Below are 19,286 nucleotides of genomic sequence, written 5' to 3'. Positions count from 1 at the left end.
GAAGATTGAGCGAGGAAGTCGAGAATGACCACTACCCCAAGTGAAGAGAAGCAGAGACTTGAATGAATAACCAGGTCGAACTTAGGGTTCGACCGACTAATGGTACAACTACTTATACAAGTACCGACTGCGCACGGACCATCGTGTCTATGTGGTCGTGTTAGTGAAGAAAGAAACGTAGTGGTACGATACCAGGAACGAAGTGCGCACGGACCCCATTATGTAAGCTACATAATGTTCAACCTGCGGGTGAGCGCTAAGACAGGCGCCAGTATGGGCGCTAGTAGTACAAGGAATAGAACGGAAAGACAAATGTTTCACTTCTACGTAAGTCAAACCACCACATCCTTGGCTCTACTGAAAGCACTCATTAGATCGCCTACATAACTCTTTGTCCATAGTATACCGATTACACTGCCTCCACTCATCCCACAATGGTGTCCGACCCATTCCCTGAATTCTGCGACAAGTTGAAGGACATGGTGTCCACAAATACTGACGAGTGGTCATTTATTTCGTCGGTTCCAGCAGAGACCACAGAGGTCGACGAGCCTCAAAACGCGGAGGACTCGTCCAATGTCCCTGATCTGGAAGCCATTGTTCAGGAGACCGATTGGGACCTTCCGCCTATTGAACCACAGGAGGTATGTCACATCTCTGTCAGTCTGTATACCACATCTGATGTCCGGCATTGTTGCCACAGATTTTCAGCTTCGAGAGTATAAATTCGGAGACCAATGGCATGGGGACGCCACTCAGATCCCCGGAAGGCATCTCTTCTCACCAAGAGCCTGCGCAAGAGCCCGAGCACTTCATGGGGTACCCATGGCTGACTCATCCTGCCTCAGAGCCCTACCTCGGTCTGGCCTACGCTCATCAACCCCACTACCTCGACCAATCAAATACCACTACTACCTCGATGTACTGGTATCTAATGGGCCTCAATCACAACCCGGCTCCTCACATGCCCTATATTGCACCTTATGGCGTAACTAGCGCGTACATGTCTGGCCTACCATACGTAGGACAGAACATATTTCACACCAATTACGTCAACAGCGGCTTCGGAGGTATCACCGCACCCGCTGCAGACATGCCCCATCCTCGTTCCAAGAAGGCCCGCACCAGGTTCCGGCAATCCCACGTCATCAGGAAGCCGAGAACTTGGACGCCCGTTGCACGAAATTATCAATGCAACAATTGCCATGAATGGTTCTCGCGCAGCGGCGTGCGCGACCGCCACATCACAACAGGGTGCACCAAGGGCAAGCAGAAGGAGTGGCAATGCCCGATCTGTCTCAAAATGTACTCACGCACCGACTCGCGCGGGAGGCATTGCCACAGCCAGCACAACATGTCGTACAGGGATGCAGTGGAGTGGGTCAAGGAAAGAATGACCAGCAGGGATCCGAGCGAGAACGAAGGCTCACCTGCACCGCCCGATGACTACTAGCCTCACATCGTTTTCTTCCTCTGCTGATTTCCTTGCTCATTCGCGAATGCCGGCCTCCATTCCTGTACGATTGTTTTGACTATTATGCTTGTTCGTCATGTGCCTATGTCTATGACTTCTGTCTTCGTCGCCTATGCCACAATATATGATGTCTCGTTCGATAAGTGTAGACTGCATGCTCACGCATTTCACTATAGCCTGACGCAACCACCAATCACGAGTCTCCTAGACTGACTATGGGGCGCGAATGAGCGTAATACAGAGACGCTTGGACCAGCGGTGCGATGGCGTTCGGATGTAACTGCTCTGAGGAACAGCGAGGTGACCTTCTAGTATAGTAAACAGATATTTGAATGAGCGGCGCGGTGTATGCCCGAGCGATAGAATGCCATGTTCAACTGAAGGTGATGATGGAGTTGCCGCATTTGTCTCGTCGTCTAACTTTGTAATCTCGGATGTATTGTCTCGGCATCCGCCGGATATCGCCTTCGAAGGCCCTAAGCATAGTACGACATACTAGATAACACACTGATATCCTCCAGCGCGATGCACCAGTCAATGTATACGCAGACAGATATTCCACATGATCATTTGTGCATATAGTTGTGGAGGCAGATCTTCACGCGGAATTGTCCGAGAGAAAGGATTTAGCAGCAGCACAAAGGGATCTAGTCAAGTTCACTAGCATCCTGTACGCTTCCAACAGAGATGTTGGAAATCCGCAGCGCCACATGCTATTGCATTGAGAGGGTTGCGCAGGATACAAGACATGCTCACAATGAGCGACGTATGAGCCTTTAAATCTTGCAATGTTATCCAGAGTGTTGCGTTTACTGGATGGAGAATAGAAACGACGCGGGGACATCCTCGTCCGCAACTCTTGGACAGAGGTTTGCACGAGCGCAACCGAGAAGGTTCCATGGTAAGAATCTGACATTTGTGCGAGAATGCGCGTACGGTGTACCTTTTATGATATTGTCGGAATCGGTGGGTGCATGCGCGGATGGTACGGGCTGTGAAATGAGGACACGAGTTAGACGACGGGGCAGAAAGGTCCTTCTCAGCGTTGCTGGCGAGTCTTCATCTGAGCGTAAATGGTGTCGTGAGAATCGGGCTCGTCGCTGTCGTATGATTCCGGAGGACCCAGACACAAGGCTACTCCTCTCTTCTTTGCTGTACCACGGACACGATGACGTATCACATGTAGTTCATGACACTGGCCTTGAAAGATGCGTTAGGATCCAAAGGATGAGATGTCAAGAGACTCTTCACACCTAAAGCTCCGGGACGTGTGCATTTTTACACAGAGCGACAAATTTCCAGGAAACAACTCGTGTTGAAAAACAGGACTTCGGGTCTCCACCACTAATGTCGAGGAAGGCGCGCTGTCCTGTCCCGATCTTCATCATATGCTGCACTGACACTCCGAGGAATGTGGCGGCCTCCTCACGTAGAAGGCGGGCTCTTTATAGGCTACCCAGGCGAGACCAGTAACGTGAGATGTGTGGAATGACGAACAGTGTAGTCACCGTGTTGACCAAATTCGATATTTGGATGTATGCTACGCTTCAGCCCTCAGGGGATGGAAGAGCCGCCGTAGATTCGACCAAGTTCCATTTTACCGAGCTTGCGATTAGGAAGACCTAGCGGCCGGGAGTTGGAGGGGTTGAATCAATGAGCGCTTGTCAAATATTTTCACGACACCTCTACGGTGGATACCAACTACAAAGGCTAAGAGCGGATGTTTAGCGATAGAATGGAAGCAGCTGCATTGAATACCTACCACTCGCGAGCACCGAGCATGGACGCCTGGAATAAGAAAAGGCCATTGGGTTGCATTATTGACAATGGTCGTACGAATCAGCATTGCCCTTGATCTCGAATACATTTTGTGAGCACATATGCCACCCACTTCCTAATCAGACAAGGATAGTAAGAGGGCATGGGGTAGCTCACCCCATCAGCGAAGTTCCAAGTCCGATACCTGACAACAAGGCTTGAGTGTGCGGACTTCCAAAGCGGAGAAGACGCTCAAAATAAAGGACCTACAACCGACTTCAGCCACAGACGCGCTTTGACCTTCCCCACATGCCATCTGTCACCTCCCCGCTCATCAGTCGTCATGGACGCTACTACAATTTACTTTACCACCCTTGAACAGCTCGAGATAGCCATTCAAGGCATCTCGGGCGACGAGCGGTACACGTCTGTGTGTTTACACACAGACCAGCTCGTCCTCACCTCAGACAGCACCGACCTGCCTTTTGCGGCGGCGACGTCACGACTCGGATGCGAAGTCGCGGTGAAGGCCAGAACAAAGGCTGTCGAGGACACGTTGCGCATCTTGTAAGTGTTCTCATTGAGAGCTGAACCACTGCACTCGAGCTCACTGTTCCTTTGCAAGTGATGTGCAGGATGCTGTGGAAGTCGCCGGCTCCCACATCCCAATTGTCTCATCCATTGAGGCTTTGGACGATGCAGGCTTGTATCTGTATGACGCCGCGCTAGTGGTAAGCATGGTCCACGTCCATGATGTAAACAGTCAAGATGCTCACAATAGAGGACAGCGCGATGAGAAAGTACTTGTCGTCTGGTGCGACAAGGCGACTGCCATCGTCGAGCAGTATCGACGAACGGAGCACTGTCTCCGCCACTTCGTCAGCGACTGCACTTGCGACAGCGGTCGACACTCATTCGACCTGGATGCAAGTGTCAAAGAGCAAGTCGATGACCGGTATGCTGGCTATGACGGTTACTTTGATGAGACTGTGCGGAAGCGCTTGCTAGACGTATGTTCAATCAATCATTTTATCGTCATAATAATTGACTAATGCTGCCACTCAGCCGTTGGGTCCGGAATCAAAGGTACCTCCTGCAGTCGACCCGGCACCCTCGCTCGGGGACCTATCTGTCGGGTCCTGGGTCGAATACCAGTCGGCCCCGCAGTCAGCCAACCGAATGCATGCCGGCTTTCTTGAGCAGGGCAAAACGAGCGCCCCGACGCAGGCCACAGCGTCTGCGAGTGGCGATGCAGGCGCGTCGCATGCGATACAGGACAAGGAAGCTCACATATATAGCGTAGTCAGCCCTTGCCCACGCACGATGAGCAAGGCCGAAACTAGCGGTAAATACGACAATGCCTCCAGAGACATGGTCGTAAGCGACTCCAGCACCGACAATGACAACGAGGACGTCGACAGCCTCGTCGGAAGAGAAACTGATGGGTTGAATGCAGTATCCGTCAGTGAGGCATACGCGACTCGTCGTTATGGCCGGACGTCCCAATCAAGAGGCGGCAAACACGCACCGCCTACGAATTCGACGCGCGTAGGTGAGGGCATGGGCCATAGGCAGTCCTCGCACCAGGCGTGGCAGGACACGATAGGGTCCCAAGAGCCTTTGCCGCGGATCACCGCCGCGCAGAAAGAGAAATGGCGCGCGACCGACAGCAGCATCAAGGATGAAAATGCTGGCCCTTCGACTGTAGCTCCAGAGGTGACGCGTCGTTCGCAACCAAGTCGGAACGCCAAGCGGAAGAGGCCTTGTACCGACAACAATGACCGTGTCGACGGCTTCTCCGACTCGCGCAACAAGAAGCAGAAAACTACGCGCGCCGCACCTCCTCAGCAGCAGAAGGAATTCGTTTGTCCTCGCGAGAAATGCGAACACAAGGGATTCAATAGAAAAAGCGACTTCCACCGTCACCTGCTGGGCTGTTTTGATATCAGGCAGCTCGTCTGTTCTCGTTGCGGCACGACTTGGGCACGGAAGGATGCGAGAAACCGCCATGTCAAGGAGACAAGTTGCGACAGGTCGCAGGGTCCTACTGGCAACGGCGGCGGCACCAGCACGCAGATTGGCGATGGCGGCGGGGCAGGCATGGAGAGCGGCCAAGTGAGCGACGCGACCATGCACCTGCGAGCCACGCAGCTGGGCGTGAGCATAGAAGACCTGGCCTACGTGCTTAGCTTCCTGACTGAGTTCGAAATGGCTCTTCTATTCCGCGGCAATGAGGACGACGACGAGGGAGCGGATTAAGGTGTAGTACACAGGAACCCCTGTTTCTTCCTCGCTGTCTATCGATCTGCGTCGTCTTGTAAGTTTCCCTATTGCAGTGCACGAGCTCTTACTTCGTGATGATTTGTTGTGTCGCTATGTGCCATTCTGACTGTTGTACTCGCTATCGATCTCTGCACTTGTTGTGATTTACCTGTGTTTATCAGAGGACATCGGTGCCCGCATCTCGGACTAACGACCGCTCACATTGAGATCTGCCAGCGGAGTCGATGTGTACCGCACGATCGACTTCAAAAGCGGTACGATCGACATCACTCAACCCTGTGAAACCGAGCGGCCGTCCTCCACCCGCCTGAGAGCGGCGTGCGCCATACGCACCCACGTGGAGATCGGTACTCGCCGAACCGGCTTCATGTTTGTTACTATTTTGTCGTATTTTTTCACGCGTCGATATCTTCAAGTAGGTCCGTTCAAAGTTGCCCCTTAATTATCGCTGAAAACAACAGCGACATTTAAGCGGCTCAAAGCAGTGAGCAGAATTTGAGCTTCCCTCCTCGAACAGCGACAAATAAGCCACTGTTTGTCGCAAACGCTCGCAGATTCTGGCTTACGGCATGTCACGCCTGCATAATTCACCGACCTGATTGGCTGCTCCGCCCTTCGCGAGAACGTGATGAGGTCACAGCTTCATTACGCTTGGTCACAAGCAACCGTTTCTGCGACCTTCAGCCACATCTGGGCGCTTCAAAAGCAGCGAGAAGTCGCTTCTTTTTCCGCGACATTTAAGCGGCAACTTTGAACGGATATATTATAGGCTCTTCGCTACTGCGTTAGCTCAGCAAGTATATAGTAATAGGTAACAAAGGAACCCTGATTGTTTGCTAGGGTCATGTTGCCAGTTGGTAGGACTGGTAGGCAACGATGCGCGCGGATTAGGACGACTATGATACGATGAGAAAGCGGTGCGGTATGTCCTTAGGCGACGGTATCTAGAGCATTCTATGCTTACAGAGTGTCTATAATCGACTCACGTTTGTCAACTGTGCGTATACTTCCTCCGCATGCCAGTCCGCTATCTCCTGCAGCTCAGGATGACCGGCCCCTGCAGTACACCGATACCATCTGTACACGGGATTTTCGTCTGCACATGCACCTCGACAGGTTCCGTCAATAGCCACGGCCACGTATTGAAGGCTAGGTATGGTTCGTGCAATAGCCTCAGCGAGTCGCGCAACGTCCATTCGTGCAGCGTCAACGGCCCCAACGCAGACGTGGATGGAGAGCCCAAAGAGTGACACCTGCGCGAATGGGCACACGTACGTCATCTGAAGCAACGCTCAGCGGAAAAGCAAGGGCATCAAAGCAGGAGAAACGCACCAGCCACGCTTGTGAGCCATCGCATAGCGTATGAGCAGCCGGGTCAGACCACTTGACATGGAGCTGTAGAAACTTCAAGTGCGGTACGGCGTTCGCAATGCGAGGATCCAGTGCGCCCCAACCGACGAAGCATTCGAGGACGACGGGAGCCGCCTTCTCGAGCAGGGTCGCCGTTCTTGCATCAAGCGCAATGTTATACCGCAGAGCCAAGCGGCGAACTGGGAACGCAAGCGGCACAAAGCACACGGCCGTCACGTCGTCGACTTCCGGCCAGTCGTCTAGCTCAGAACTTCCAGGGGAGAACTGGCAGTCCCCAAAATACAGCTTCCTGACGTTCGGGAATGCGGGAAGGAGTCGTTCCAGTGCGATTGCACCGCCCAAGGAAAGCTCCCCCACGGACGGCCACACAGTATCCGGTGTCAAGCGCTTCGTGAGGTCGAAGCTGCTCCAGAGATGCAGTGTGCGCAAACAATCGGAAAGGGGGAGGAGTGCGGTGAGGTCTTCTGGATGCTCGTCCTTGAGTAAAAGAGGCTGGCGAGCCATGTGAAGGCTGACTTCTTGTGGATGGCTCGTGAGACGGGAAAGGAATTGGAGGGATGCGGATCCGCCATTGACAAGGCAGATCTCGTCGAGTCTAGGGAGAGCGCACAAGGCGTCTACAAGGGATGGTTGTGCACGGAACAATGGATCTGGCTGCATGATGCGTATGTGTGCGAGATTGACAGCATTGGAGAGGACCTGCGCGAGTCCTTCCGCGCAGGAGTAGTCGTGATCGATCATGGCGAATCCGCCTGTTCGTGCGCCATCTGCTCGTAAGAACGCCGTGTCCATGATAGTCAGCGTGCGCAGCTGCGTGATCGCGTGGATCCCATGGGCGTTCATGAATGCGCAGAACGAGGCGATCTGCCCTGGTCCGTTGCCGAGATTACTCCCGAGTACGATTTCGGATACGAATCGCGGGACAGCATAAGCATAGCCATAATGACACGTCAGCATGAGTCGGAGCGCGTCGCGGGAAGAGAGGAACGGGAGCAAGTAGTAGAGGACATCGTCGTTGAGGGCGCCGAACAAGTTGAGCGCGGTGGTGCCTACAGGAGCGTCAGGGTGTAATCATGCATATAAGCCAACGCTGACAACGCTAACCTTTAGAGACGGCTTCAAACATTTCCTTGTCCATACGCGAATGGGGTCTCTAGTAAACGTATTACGACTGGCAACCAGATCAGATATGCGGGTAAATGCACGGATTCCATCGCGGCCTCACCTGTAAGTTCTAGATATCTCGCAGCTGAGTGTCAGAATGGCGCTGCGTAACCGATTGTCTTATATAACGAAAAGGTGGGAGCGACAATGTCCAGGGCCATAGGATCGCCTCCGCTCGCCTCGATCGTCCTAGAGTACTTGTGCATAGGCGCACGCCCTCGAATCCATTGGGGACGAGCCAGACCAAGACCTGTCGTGCGATCGTCTGTATATGGATCAACGACTCGATGGAGCCATGTCAGCTCGGAGCGAAATTGCCTGCATACTGTCTGGGATAAGAATCGTACGACATCTTTTGAAAGACGCTCCACAGGACTTCGTACTGCTGTGTTCTAAACCTTAAATCAACTGATGACCACATCTGCGCTCCTTGTCGCGTATGACAAGCTACAAGGAAAGGCACAACCTTGCACTGCAGGGTCGCAGCCCGTAAGTCACGTGGTCGCGCCTGGACCGGGTTATCGCGTCCCAGATCCAGGACTGTCCTTGACCACAATCGCATCTAGGCGTTCCAGGCCATGCGAGTCGCAGTGCCACCTGCGTCATAGTGAAGGCGCGAGGCCACTCCGGAACCACCCGCTTATCATGTCTGACAAGTGATATGGAACCCTGCCAGACATTCAACTTGTAGAACGCTATTGGCTATCGCTATAAGGAGGACATATCATAAGGTCCGCCTACCGCACAGGCGTGTCATATGAACCCGGGGGACCCATTGGGATATGAGCATTCCGAGGACAGTCTGATTATAGAAGAGCTTCTTGGCCGGATTCGGGGGTCATGGGCTTCATCCAACACTCGTCAGCGTAGGCTTCATGCACCACCCGTATCTCGAACCCGACGAGAACTGGAAACAGCAGACAAGAAAGGAAATCGAGCGGGAGTTATGGCCTCTGGTCGAGGAAGCAAGAGCGCGGTGTACACATCTGAGCCAGTATTCGCCAGACTCCGTTGCTATGAGAGTCATGACAAAGCAATACGAGCAAACCATGACATACATCTGCAACATGGCCGAAACGACGTATCGGGAGCGTCTGGCGCGGGAGAGGGAGAGTCGCAAAAGCTCTCCATATGCGTACATGAATGAGCACGATTTGACGCAGTATCTTCGAGAGACAAGAAACGTCCTGGACGCCATGCTCGCGACTCCGCGATTTGCAGAGCGCGTGTCGTCCAGCGTGACTAGTCCTGAGCAGGCGCAAGAAGCTGCCATCACAGGTAAGGATGGTCTCAAATGGTATTTGCGAGTAAGCAGTATGCTTACGAATTGGTATATCAGCCTCAGTCAACCATGCGCACCCCATACTCAGCGAGGATTCAGAGAGCATGTCAGGGAAACAAGATGAGAGAGCACCCGCTGCCCGCTTTCCACCTCAGACGACGTGCACAACGGACACCGAGAGCGAGTCGAGCAATTACGGGCCAAATACGACACCCGTCTCCGAGACGAGGACAGTACCGGAGATGTGGCGTGAGAAAGGGTCCGGTGACCGCCCAGACCTGTTCGGTGTCCGTGCGGATTCGTTGACGACGTCAGCGGCTCCTCTCACAACAGACAGCGTCACTTGGATATGGTCTCCCCGGGGCAAGGCGAAACCCACAGCGCGCCAGGAGGTCAGGGAGGCGACTCCGAGCATCAACTCAGGCAATCATGATGGCCGTGTCCCAGATTTGTCGACCTCTGGCAGGAGGGGAAAGGAGACCGTCCCTGAGTCCGAGTTACGCAAGGACGGAATCCCAGGAGTAAGCGGACCATCCCACTTCCGAACCATGTCGCCACATGAAATTTGGCATCCGCCGGGCTCTTCGCGGGACGGCCGTCCAGTGTCAAACCCTTTCCCTCCCGGGCTGCGAGTCCAGGCTCTTCTCGTGCCCATCATATCGAGTGACTGTGATGAAGACCCGCGGAGAGATCCGCCACGCCTTGATGTCCACCCCACGGAGAGCACGAACATAGAGGAAAGAGTTTCGCGGGAAGTCGGAGAGCTGTGGAGTGAGCTCATCCTGCCAGCGCTCCCTCTAGGATCAGGCGAGACTTTGACCCCTATACCAGGATGGCATCGAGATCCAGTTGCCTTCGCCACCAACATCCGGTCTGCTCCGCCCAGGGAAAGGGGGCAAGCTGTAGACGATGATCCTGCTGATCTATACAAATGGCGCCTTCTCTCGACGATGCGCGGCCCCCATCGCGACCAGAGGAGCTGGGCCTATCATACAATCGGCGAAAGTCGGAAACGATCTACGCAGGTAGAAGCAAACGTATCTCGAGCGGACATCGATGGCGAAGGCAGTAGCCAAGATGTCGGTATGAGACGCTCGAGGAATGTGCCTGGAGTTCCAGAGGATGTCAGTTCCACGACGAGTGCGAATCTCGGATCTACAATCGACTTTGAGGGCGAACAAGGCCGTAGGGTGAGACTCGACGAAAAGGCTTCGCACCGCCTGAGGCAAGAGCTCGGAGGCAAAGCAGACAGAGGCGCATACAGAGAGGTAGAAGAGGTGCTTGACATGAAGACAGATGCAGAGCAAATGGAAGACTTGATGGACAAGCAACGGGAGCTGCGAGTTAAGGTGAAACGACTTAAAGGTGAAAAGCTGACATTGTTGAGTCGAGAGCAAGCTATACGAGCCGCACAGACGATAGGCGATGGAGAGACAAAGTTCCGAATCAGCGCGAAGATCATCGATCGAGTGAGCGAGATCAAAGGAAATTCTGGTCAAGCTCGTTACTTGGTGGGTTTACTAGACTCGAACCTCCTAGTATCCGGTCCGAATGGGTCTCCAGGAAGGGGAGGGGTGAAGAGGAACGAAGGCAGATCTAATCCGGTATCCTCGCAGATGCAGATGCAGAACGGGCTTCGCTGGCACTTCAATCAGTCGGAGATATGAGCAGATGAAAGGCGACGAGTCGTGTGGGTGTATTTGTACCCAGGAATTCATGTCCGCGGATGTATATTAGCAGATTTTTGACGAGGTAGCACATGATGCAGTTTTGAGGATACATCTTGCCGCCGCAGTGGCCAGGATATGGTGCATGCCTAGAAAATAGACAGATTGTTTCGCCAGATACTATGAGACTATCGTATACGAGTCGGTCGAAAGCCTGAGGAAACCTCAGGCTATGATAGCTGGGCACTAGAGAGAGGTGTCGTGGCAGTCACCGCTACAACTTTGCCTCGACCATTGGCACGTGATCACGACGCGTCGCGACGTTGAAGCGACGGCTGACTGTGATCATGTCTGACTTGATTGTGATTCAATGCATCTTACATGCAAGCCGATGTAACATGCCATCTTATAACCCTCAGGAAAGGACTTGATCATGATACGCCCGGCCCTATGAATCGGGCGGCAAGCAGCTGAATTACTTTGACAGGGGCGACTTGTCGCCATCGCCGCCTGACTACTGTGACATGCTAGGAGAATGCAGATTATTGCTATCCTGATATCGTGGTAGTTCTATAACGCTCTATTTTCCCCAGGGAAAGCCACACGCCCACGTACGCACCTGTTAGGTAAGTGTTGGCATGTAAGCAGAGTGGATTCATGAACACAACACAAGGGCAAGGCGACACCTAGTTCTACAGTGTTCCTCAATGAGGTCTCTTGCTGCCTGGTTACAGGGGAAAGCCCTCAGAAAACCAAGGTTCAAACGGCGAACCTCGTGTCCGGCGGCAGCTACATAGTGGTGTCGTATTCGGCACTAAGGGCTACTGCAGCACCGTCACAGCTCCAATCGTCATCCTCACCTTAGCTACGTGTCAGAGAGAAGAGCAGCTAAGTATTAGTGAGACGAGGACTAGACAGATAAATGAAGAAGTACAGCGAAAGGAGGCAGCAGTTGATCGGCGCGCGAAAGGGGTCCGATGGCGCAAAGGGAAGATCGTAGCACAACTTGAGAAGGTCTTCCATAGAGAGCACGAGGTTCTGCAAAGGAGGGATTAGCAGCTTAGCTTTGAAATCGTGCGGCAAGCCAAAGCGGGATCGACTCCCGGGAATAAGACCATGTTCAGGAACGAAAGTGGACTACTGGGGAACAGGGGGGAATCTATCAAACACAGTAGCCTATGCAGAGAAAAGGAGCAGTAGATGAGAAAAACACTGAAGGGCAAGTGTTCGATGCTTCGCGGCTGGCAACGGAGGGCGCGCGGGCTGCGAAGGAGACCAAACAGCTGGCAGCAAATGGCATCGGTGAAATCTAGAACATACTCTGATAAAGTCTAGGGAAGGCTGATGAATCGCGGGCTCAGATGCGGGATAGCGTTCCACGTCGAAAATATATTACCCTAGATGCCGAAAACACAATATCATTCACTGATGCTTCCTGTTTTTGTTCCATACTTTTCATTGTCTCGGATGTCTGTCAATCCTGGCAAACCTTGAGGTTAGCGCTGTACCACTCTCCATAGATCGGGGCGTAGACATGACTACAGCTATCGCATGCAATATCATCCTGATATTCGTAACTTCGGGATACTCAGTTATCCATGCAAGCGGAATGCCTGCTTCCACTATATTTGGCACCATTGGTGTCGGCGACACACCGACTAGTTAACAATATGACTACAGATGATCTGGCAGAGGATCGCCCTCTCAGAAATACATATCTCAGATCTTAATTTCAAGTTCGCTGGCAATGATAGTGGCAGCCTTTTCTCCTATAAGCACCGCACTGGAGTACGTGTTCTGCAGACTCAACATCAGTCGCGCACACCAATTTTGAAAAAGATATGTATAACGTACCGAACCAACATTGGAAGGCGCAATAGACATATCTGTGCAAATACATGAGGTCAGCTTTCAGCAATGAGACACCACGTTTGGATACATACCAGCCACTTTTAAGCCTTTCACTCCGTACACGTTCAAGGCGGAGTCAACCACCCCGCCTTGCTCTCGCGGCTTCATGGCGCATGTTCCGAGCTATTACACCAATATTATTCCGTCCGCGTTATCTAGTCGAGACATGGCGTAACCTACCGAGTGCCACATCGTCGCAACAACCTCTTTATGGAAGGCGTCGATAGCCATGTCGTCTGCTGCGCTGTATTGCAGGACGGGATCGCTCAGCTTAATGGGCTGTCCCTCCACTTGAACGACCGCTGGACTGTCGGGAGCAAACGCGGGATGCCCGCCCTTGTGCTCTCCGCGATATAGAGGCATGCGACGCCCGATATCACGGGACTGCTTGTATGCCCATCTTTGCAACGCTAGGTCTTCGGGCCTAGAACATGTCGTCAGTAAAGAAGTTTTCGATGTCATAAGTTGTACAAACCCGCTAATCGTCTGCGGATCAAAATCAAGGGGAGAATTGACATCGTCTGCAGAAGTCGCATGCAGGTAGCCCACTGCACGTGAGTACCATACGGTGTAACCAATCGTAATATATTTCCGAGGGGACATCCCTACAGGATTTCCGAGGAATCTGCAATGGTAAATGTATTGTGAGCATGAGCAACCCCGGATTTAGACTAGAGCCTACGCAGCAGCACAAGCGATACACATGATCGACTTGTCAGAGACATCAGCGAAGTCATGAGCCCATCGCTGCTGGACTTCCGGACCCAAAGTCTTCAGCTCCTCGGGAGTCAGTCGCAACTGGCTGCCAGCTTCAATCCCGCTGACCAATTTTCATTAGCCTATGGTTTCACGGTCTACGCATGTACGCGGACATACTTTGAAGCAAGCATACCCGTTCCATCCTTGGCCCATTGTTCTGTCCATCCTGTGGAACACGTTTTGGTTACCGAGTGTTGACCAACGATGCAGGATCACTTACTATGTAACTCATCAAGTTTCCCCTGCATGAGGCCGTCCAGAGTATCTGCTTCGTCTCCAGCGAAGTACTGCGTGAAAACCACGGGGTGATCTGTCACGTAGGTTGGTCAAGTCATATTGGCCGACATAACGCGAGGAGTGAGTACCTTGATAGTTCTCGCCCACTCCCGGAAGATCAGCAACCATATCGACACCGAGCTTTTCGAGCCGTTCTGCGCCACCTATACCCGATCGCTCCAAGATCACAGGCGAGCCGAAGGTGCCCGCCGACAAGACAACTAGGCGCCTCGCCTTCGCTATGCGAGGTGTTTGCGTCTCCTGAGGATGGAAGCGGGAATCTGGCAAAAACTCAATGCCGACCGCTCGACCGTTCCTATAAGTGTCGCCATCAACGTCAGCAGCACGGCGCTCAACGACAGAACGCACTCCACGAGAACACGTTTGACGACAAAGCCCGTTAATATATCGAGGCCGGTTGTTCTATCCTTGTCGTATAGATAGTTGTGAGGTACATCTTGGCGTCTGCCTGTTTTGCTGTTGATCCATCTACATAGCAGTCAGTTGACCCTGTTCATTAGCGACGACAGCCATTCGCCTACTTCGGCCATCTCTGTATCGCGTATCAGCGTGATATCGCTCTACAGCTCCAGAGCGTCACTTACTGAGACCGCATTTGCCTGCCTCAGGTCGTTGAAGTCGTCCACGACAGGACGCTTCAGCAGTCCCGATGCGACTTCCAGAAATTGCATGCCAATCTCGGTCTGGATTCCGCCGTACGAGACATTCAGAGGCCCATTGTAACCGTGCGTCTCCAAGCCCTCTTGACATTGATAAGTCTCATACTAAATTAAATCACAGTGAGTATCCGGTCACTCGTATCGGGATACTATTAGCCAACCTTCTTAAGCAGTGGCAGCAAGTCGGCAGATGCCCAGCCAGGGTTCTTGTATACACGTGACCAAGTGTCGTAGTCGGAGGCCGAGGCGCGGGTGTACATCATGACTATTTTCCCACAATCAGACGAGAAGGCAGACATCCGGTGCAGAAGTGACGTACAGTTGATGCTTGATGCTCCGCCCAAGCACTGCGCATGGGAAACGACGGGAGCGCGTCCGAGTACTTCACTCTTCTTGCCGACGTGTATCTTGAGGGTATTGCTCGTGGGCAATAAGTGTGAGAGGTACCGCGCGGGAACTATGTGAGCCATATCATCGCGAACAGGCGGACCAGCCTCAACCACAAGGATTTTCATGGTAGGATCGGCGTCGGCAATGCGGCTGGCAATCACACAGCCTGAGGTTCCCCCTGGAAGCAAGTGTCAAGTACACTCGTCGGAAAACACGACAACGTCTTGTTGACGGTCAAGCGCATCCATCCGCCCCACGTGTGCGTGCGCGCATGACGCCGCGTTATCGCGTCGGGATCAGCGCGACGTTGTCGCGCCCCTGGTGTTCCTGACCCGCACTATATATCCGGACTCCTTTTCGTTTAGCCATGTACCGTAGATACTGGCGACTCACCGCATTACGATATGTTATATAGCGTCTCTGTTTCGATGCGAGCTTCAGTTGATCTTACCTCACTGAAGCTCGTAAGTCCCTATATTTCCCTATGCACTGTACATGCGCTGATCCCCTGTAAAGTGACCGGTAGTCGCTAGGTACAGTAATAAAGAGTTGATCTTACCTCACTGAAGCTCTGACCGGTAGTCGCTAGATTCGACGTCGCTCGTACCTCGTTAAGAGGTTATGAGCCCCGCCTCCTCTTACGAGTTCCAGCTCAATCCGAGCGAATCGACGACCAGCCGCATCCCGAAGTTAATCGAGGATGGATCGAACTGGATCCTTTACAAGGAGCAGTTCCGTGTGGCCGTCTACGCCAAAGGATTGGTGCGGTTCCTCGAAGGCCGTGACAAGGCTCCGATCCCAACTACAGCCCCAGGCGTAGATCCGGATGCCGATGAACGCTACGAGAGCGCGAACGACGTATGGGTCGCGAAGCATCAGTCCATACGGACGATGCTGTTCCAGACCTTACCCGAATCACTCAAGCTTCGGATTGCTCCCTTGCAGAAAGCCTCCGAAGCATGGCAGGTTGTCGTGGATGAATATGACAACCAAGGGGAGTTCGTACAGGTCGAGTTGCTTCGACAGATGCATGCGCTCCGGTGTGCGGAAGACAGCGACCCTCGTCAGACTCTGAACCAGCTGGAGAAGCTCAGGTCAGAGTATGCGACAGCTGGGGGTCAGCTCAGCGACACCGAGTACAAGGCAATCATATTGTCTTGCCTTCCTATGTCATACCGGGGTGTTGTACGCACAATCATCACCTCGGCTCGCATCTCGTCCCTTTCCCAGGCAACAACCACTCCCTCGGTCACGCCCACAACTCCTTCCTCGGGAATCAAACCTGCCGAGCTCATCCGTCAGATCAATGCAATTGCGCGCGACGAGTTCGCATTGAACGACTCACGATCGACTGGTGATGCCGTGCTTGTAGTTAGCAGTACTGCGAAATGCGCCAACTGCAACAAGCCTGGCCACTCGAAGCCGGACTGTTGGAGTAAAGGGGGAGGAAAGGAGGGACAGGGACCAAGGAGCAAGGCCCGGAAGGCAAAAGCGAAGGGGAAAGGTTCAGGGGGAGAAACCGCGAAGACTGCATCCACCCCAGATGGAGATGCATTCGCGTTTGCTGTCGCGACTGATTTTGCGCAGGCCTCACGCCAGAATCTACCGATGCTCACACGCCTTCTAGACTCTGGGGCGAGCCGCCATTTCGATCCCTGTCGCGCGAACTTCATCACCTTTCGGGATATTGCGCCCAAACCAATTGCGTCTGCCGACGGTCGTACCTTTCATGCAACCGGAGAAGGCGACGTTCGGGTAACTACTGTCCATAACGGGAAGACTACCCAGTTTATCCTACGCGATGTCCTTTACGCTCCTTCGATGCCCCATGCCCTAATATCCATCAGTCGTGCAGCAAGCACAGGACTCAGTGTTCGGTTCGAACGAGACGGCTGTCATGTCGTCGCTCCTGATGGCCGGACCCTGTTTGTTGTTGCCGAGAAGAACGGCTTGTACCCTCTCGCTCACGCACAATCTCCGCCCCTTCCCACGGGCGAGAGTGCTCTCTCTGCCACCACCTCGCTCACCCTTGGCGAACTGCACCGTCGTATGGGACATGCTTACGCCCCTGCCCTTCAAACCATGGTGACGAACAATGTCGTGACTGGCCTCCACCTCGAGGATACCACTGCACCCTTCTGCGAACCTTGTGCAAAGGCAAAGCAGACGCGTGCCCCATTCCCGAAGGCACGCTCGAGTCCACCTACTACTCGCTATGGCGAGCGTGTTCATACTGATGTCTGGGGCCCCGCGCCGGTGCATACCCCCGGTGGGAAGGTGTACTACATCCTCTTCCTCGACGATCACACTGACGAAGCTGTTGTGCACCTCCTCTCTCGAAAGAGCGAAGCCTTCTCTCGCTACAAGGTCTACAATGCCTGGGCGAAGACTCATCGCAACGTGACTGCTGTCAAGGACATGCAGTGCGATCGCGGAGGCGAATATCTCAGCAAGGAATTCGAGGCCTATCTTGCGGATGAGGGCACCACCCATCGGCTCACTGTTCACGACTCCCCACAGCAGAACGGCAAGGCCGAACGGCTGAACCGTACGCTTGCCGAACATGGCCGCGCGATGCTCTTCGACGCAGGCTTACCGAAATCGCTTTGGGGTGAGGCCATCATGCACGCTGCGTGGCTGCGCAACCGCACGACGACCCGTACCACGCCTGGCTCCACGCCTCACGAGTGCGCGACTGGCCGCAAGCCCGATCTGGCCGTCCTCCCTCGCTTTGGCTGCCCCGTCTGGGTTCGCCACGATGCTGCATCCAAACTCGATCCGAAGTCGCGTCCTGGGCAGTGGGTCGGCTTCGATGCTCGTAGCAAAGGTCACCGCGTGTACTGGTCGACGTCCCGGACCGTGTCTGTCGAACGCGATGTCCGCTTCGTTCCCGAGGCACCTCCTTCTGCTTCTGTTGACGTCCGCCTTCCGTCTGAGGGGGAGCACTCTACAATCAACCAAAATGCGTCCGCTCCTGCTCCTGATACCTCACCTACCATACCTGAACCTGTTCCTATCACCCAGCCACCCATTTCAAGCAATGAACCACGTCGAAGCCAGCGCATTCGCAAGCAGACGCAATGGGTCAAGGATCTGCAGTCTGGGGAGGGTACGACAGGAGGACGAGGTGCGCAGAAGGTTCCGGAGAGCGTCATCGAGCATGCAACATATGTGAATGCCGAGGGCGACACTGAGCAACTCTCTGACGAGGAGACAGTTCACGCTCTTGCAGCCATGGATGGGGATGAACCCACATACCGGGAAGCAATGGCAGGACCAGAGTGCGAGGACTGGAAGGTAGCAATGGAGGAAGAACTGGCGAGGATCGAGGCGATGGGCACCTATGAACTGGTCGAGAAGCCAAAGGGCGTGAATGTTGTCGGGTGTGTCTGGGTACTCCGGAAGAAACGCGACGAGAACAATGAGATCGCAAAGTTCAAAGCTCGCCTCTGTGCGCAGGGATTCTCGCAGGTCCACGGCATCGACTACGATCAGACCGCTGCTCCCACTGCACGACTCGCATCCCTCCGTCTTGTACTCGCCCTCGCAGCTGCCAACGACTGGGAAGTGCACCAGATTGACTTCAAGAACGCCTACTTGAATGGCGATCTCGACGAGACGATCTACATGCGCCAACCACCCGGTTTCGAGGTTCCTGGACGCGAGGACTGGCTCTGGCGGCTTCTCAAGGCGCTGTACGGTCTCAAACAAGCCGGACGCCTATGGTATCAGACGGTGATACGACCTACGAAACCCTAACCCCTAACCTGGGTGCGACCTAAAGGGACTAGAGAGACGGATTATAGTCTAGTGAGAGGGGAGTTAGCAGCAAGGTGTCCCGCGTTTCGAGTGAACACGAGAAACGTCCTTGTAAAAGGCTACGAACACTAGGGAAGGTACGAGGTGGCTTCGACACGTCGTCGAAGCTACTCGGAGGCTGTGGAAAGTTAGCGATGATCGAAGCTCGGCAGAGCTCTTCGATGTATCGTAGAAGGAAAGGACACGATTCGATAGGGGGGACTTAACTAGGACGCGGTTCGTAGTTTCTCCGACGATAGTCGAAGTCGAAGGGTTCGTCGAGACGGTATCGACGAGTAAACGCAGTGGACGAGGTTTCGAAGTTACGCAGCGAGGGACGAAGTGACGCAGTTGAAAGCTTAGACGCGGGGCGAACTCGACTTATGAGCTCTGAACTCGAGGGGGGGGGAACCGGATCTTGTATTTTTAGAGAGAAGTACGACAGGTTTTATACTACACAGGACGGCTACGAC

General features: G+C 53.7%; 5 protein-coding genes across 5 annotated transcripts; 4 read left to right on the top strand and 1 right to left on the bottom strand.

Annotated features, from left to right (window-relative positions):
• Positions 1-434: 434 nt before the first annotated feature.
• On the top strand, positions 435-1,453 carry POSPLADRAFT_1139504 (hypothetical protein; the record flags this gene model as incomplete). Its single annotated transcript, XM_024485044.1, has 2 exons — positions 435-644; positions 704-1,453. The coding sequence occupies 2 exons, from the start codon at positions 435-437 to the stop codon at positions 1,451-1,453; spliced, it is 960 nt and encodes a 319-aa protein (XP_024340002.1).
• Positions 1,454-3,575: 2,122 nt separating this feature from the next.
• On the top strand, positions 3,576-5,491 carry POSPLADRAFT_1139699 (hypothetical protein; the record flags this gene model as incomplete). Its single annotated transcript, XM_024485075.1, has 4 exons — positions 3,576-3,799; positions 3,858-3,963; positions 4,021-4,242; positions 4,298-5,491. 4 exons carry the CDS (start codon positions 3,576-3,578, stop codon positions 5,489-5,491), a joined length of 1,746 nt encoding a protein of 581 aa, XP_024340001.1.
• A 1,920-nt stretch (positions 5,492-7,411) lies between these two features.
• POSPLADRAFT_1065643 (hypothetical protein) lies at positions 7,412-11,226 on the top strand (the record flags this gene model as incomplete). The annotated part of the gene is made up of 6 exons (XM_024481980.1): positions 7,412-7,659; positions 7,684-7,951; positions 7,997-8,113; positions 8,498-8,539; positions 8,863-9,328; positions 10,164-11,226. 6 exons carry the CDS (start codon positions 7,412-7,414, stop codon positions 10,997-10,999), a joined length of 1,977 nt encoding a protein of 658 aa, XP_024340000.1. The 3' UTR covers positions 11,000-11,226.
• A 1,492-nt stretch (positions 11,227-12,718) lies between these two features.
• Positions 12,719-15,384, bottom strand: POSPLADRAFT_1045608 (hypothetical protein; the record flags this gene model as incomplete). The annotated part of the gene is made up of 15 exons (XM_024478805.1): positions 12,719-12,796; positions 12,854-12,885; positions 12,943-13,033; positions 13,091-13,334; positions 13,386-13,535; positions 13,593-13,730; positions 13,787-13,835; positions 13,890-13,979; positions 14,035-14,206; positions 14,311-14,414; positions 14,488-14,524; positions 14,551-14,730; positions 14,787-14,890; positions 14,945-15,193; positions 15,354-15,384. The coding sequence occupies 15 exons, from the start codon at positions 15,382-15,384 to the stop codon at positions 12,719-12,721; spliced, it is 1,749 nt and encodes a 582-aa protein (XP_024339999.1).
• A 252-nt stretch (positions 15,385-15,636) lies between these two features.
• Positions 15,637-17,151, top strand: POSPLADRAFT_1098379 (hypothetical protein; the record flags this gene model as incomplete). The annotated part of the gene is made up of 2 exons (XM_024483166.1): positions 15,637-16,200; positions 17,014-17,151. Coding segments are annotated over 2 exons (702 nt in total), but the record flags the coding sequence as incomplete, so codon positions are not given.
• Between the last annotated feature and the right edge of the window lie 2,135 nt (positions 17,152-19,286).

The sequence above is a fragment of the Postia placenta genome, assembly GCF_002117355.1.
Source record: "Postia placenta MAD-698-R-SB12 unplaced genomic scaffold POSPLAscaffold_5, whole genome shotgun sequence".
Taxonomy (NCBI): domain Eukaryota; kingdom Fungi; phylum Basidiomycota; class Agaricomycetes; order Polyporales; family Adustoporiaceae; genus Rhodonia; species Rhodonia placenta.
The sequence above is the reverse complement of the archived record's forward strand: the minus strand, read 5'-3'. Positions and strand labels throughout refer to the sequence as shown.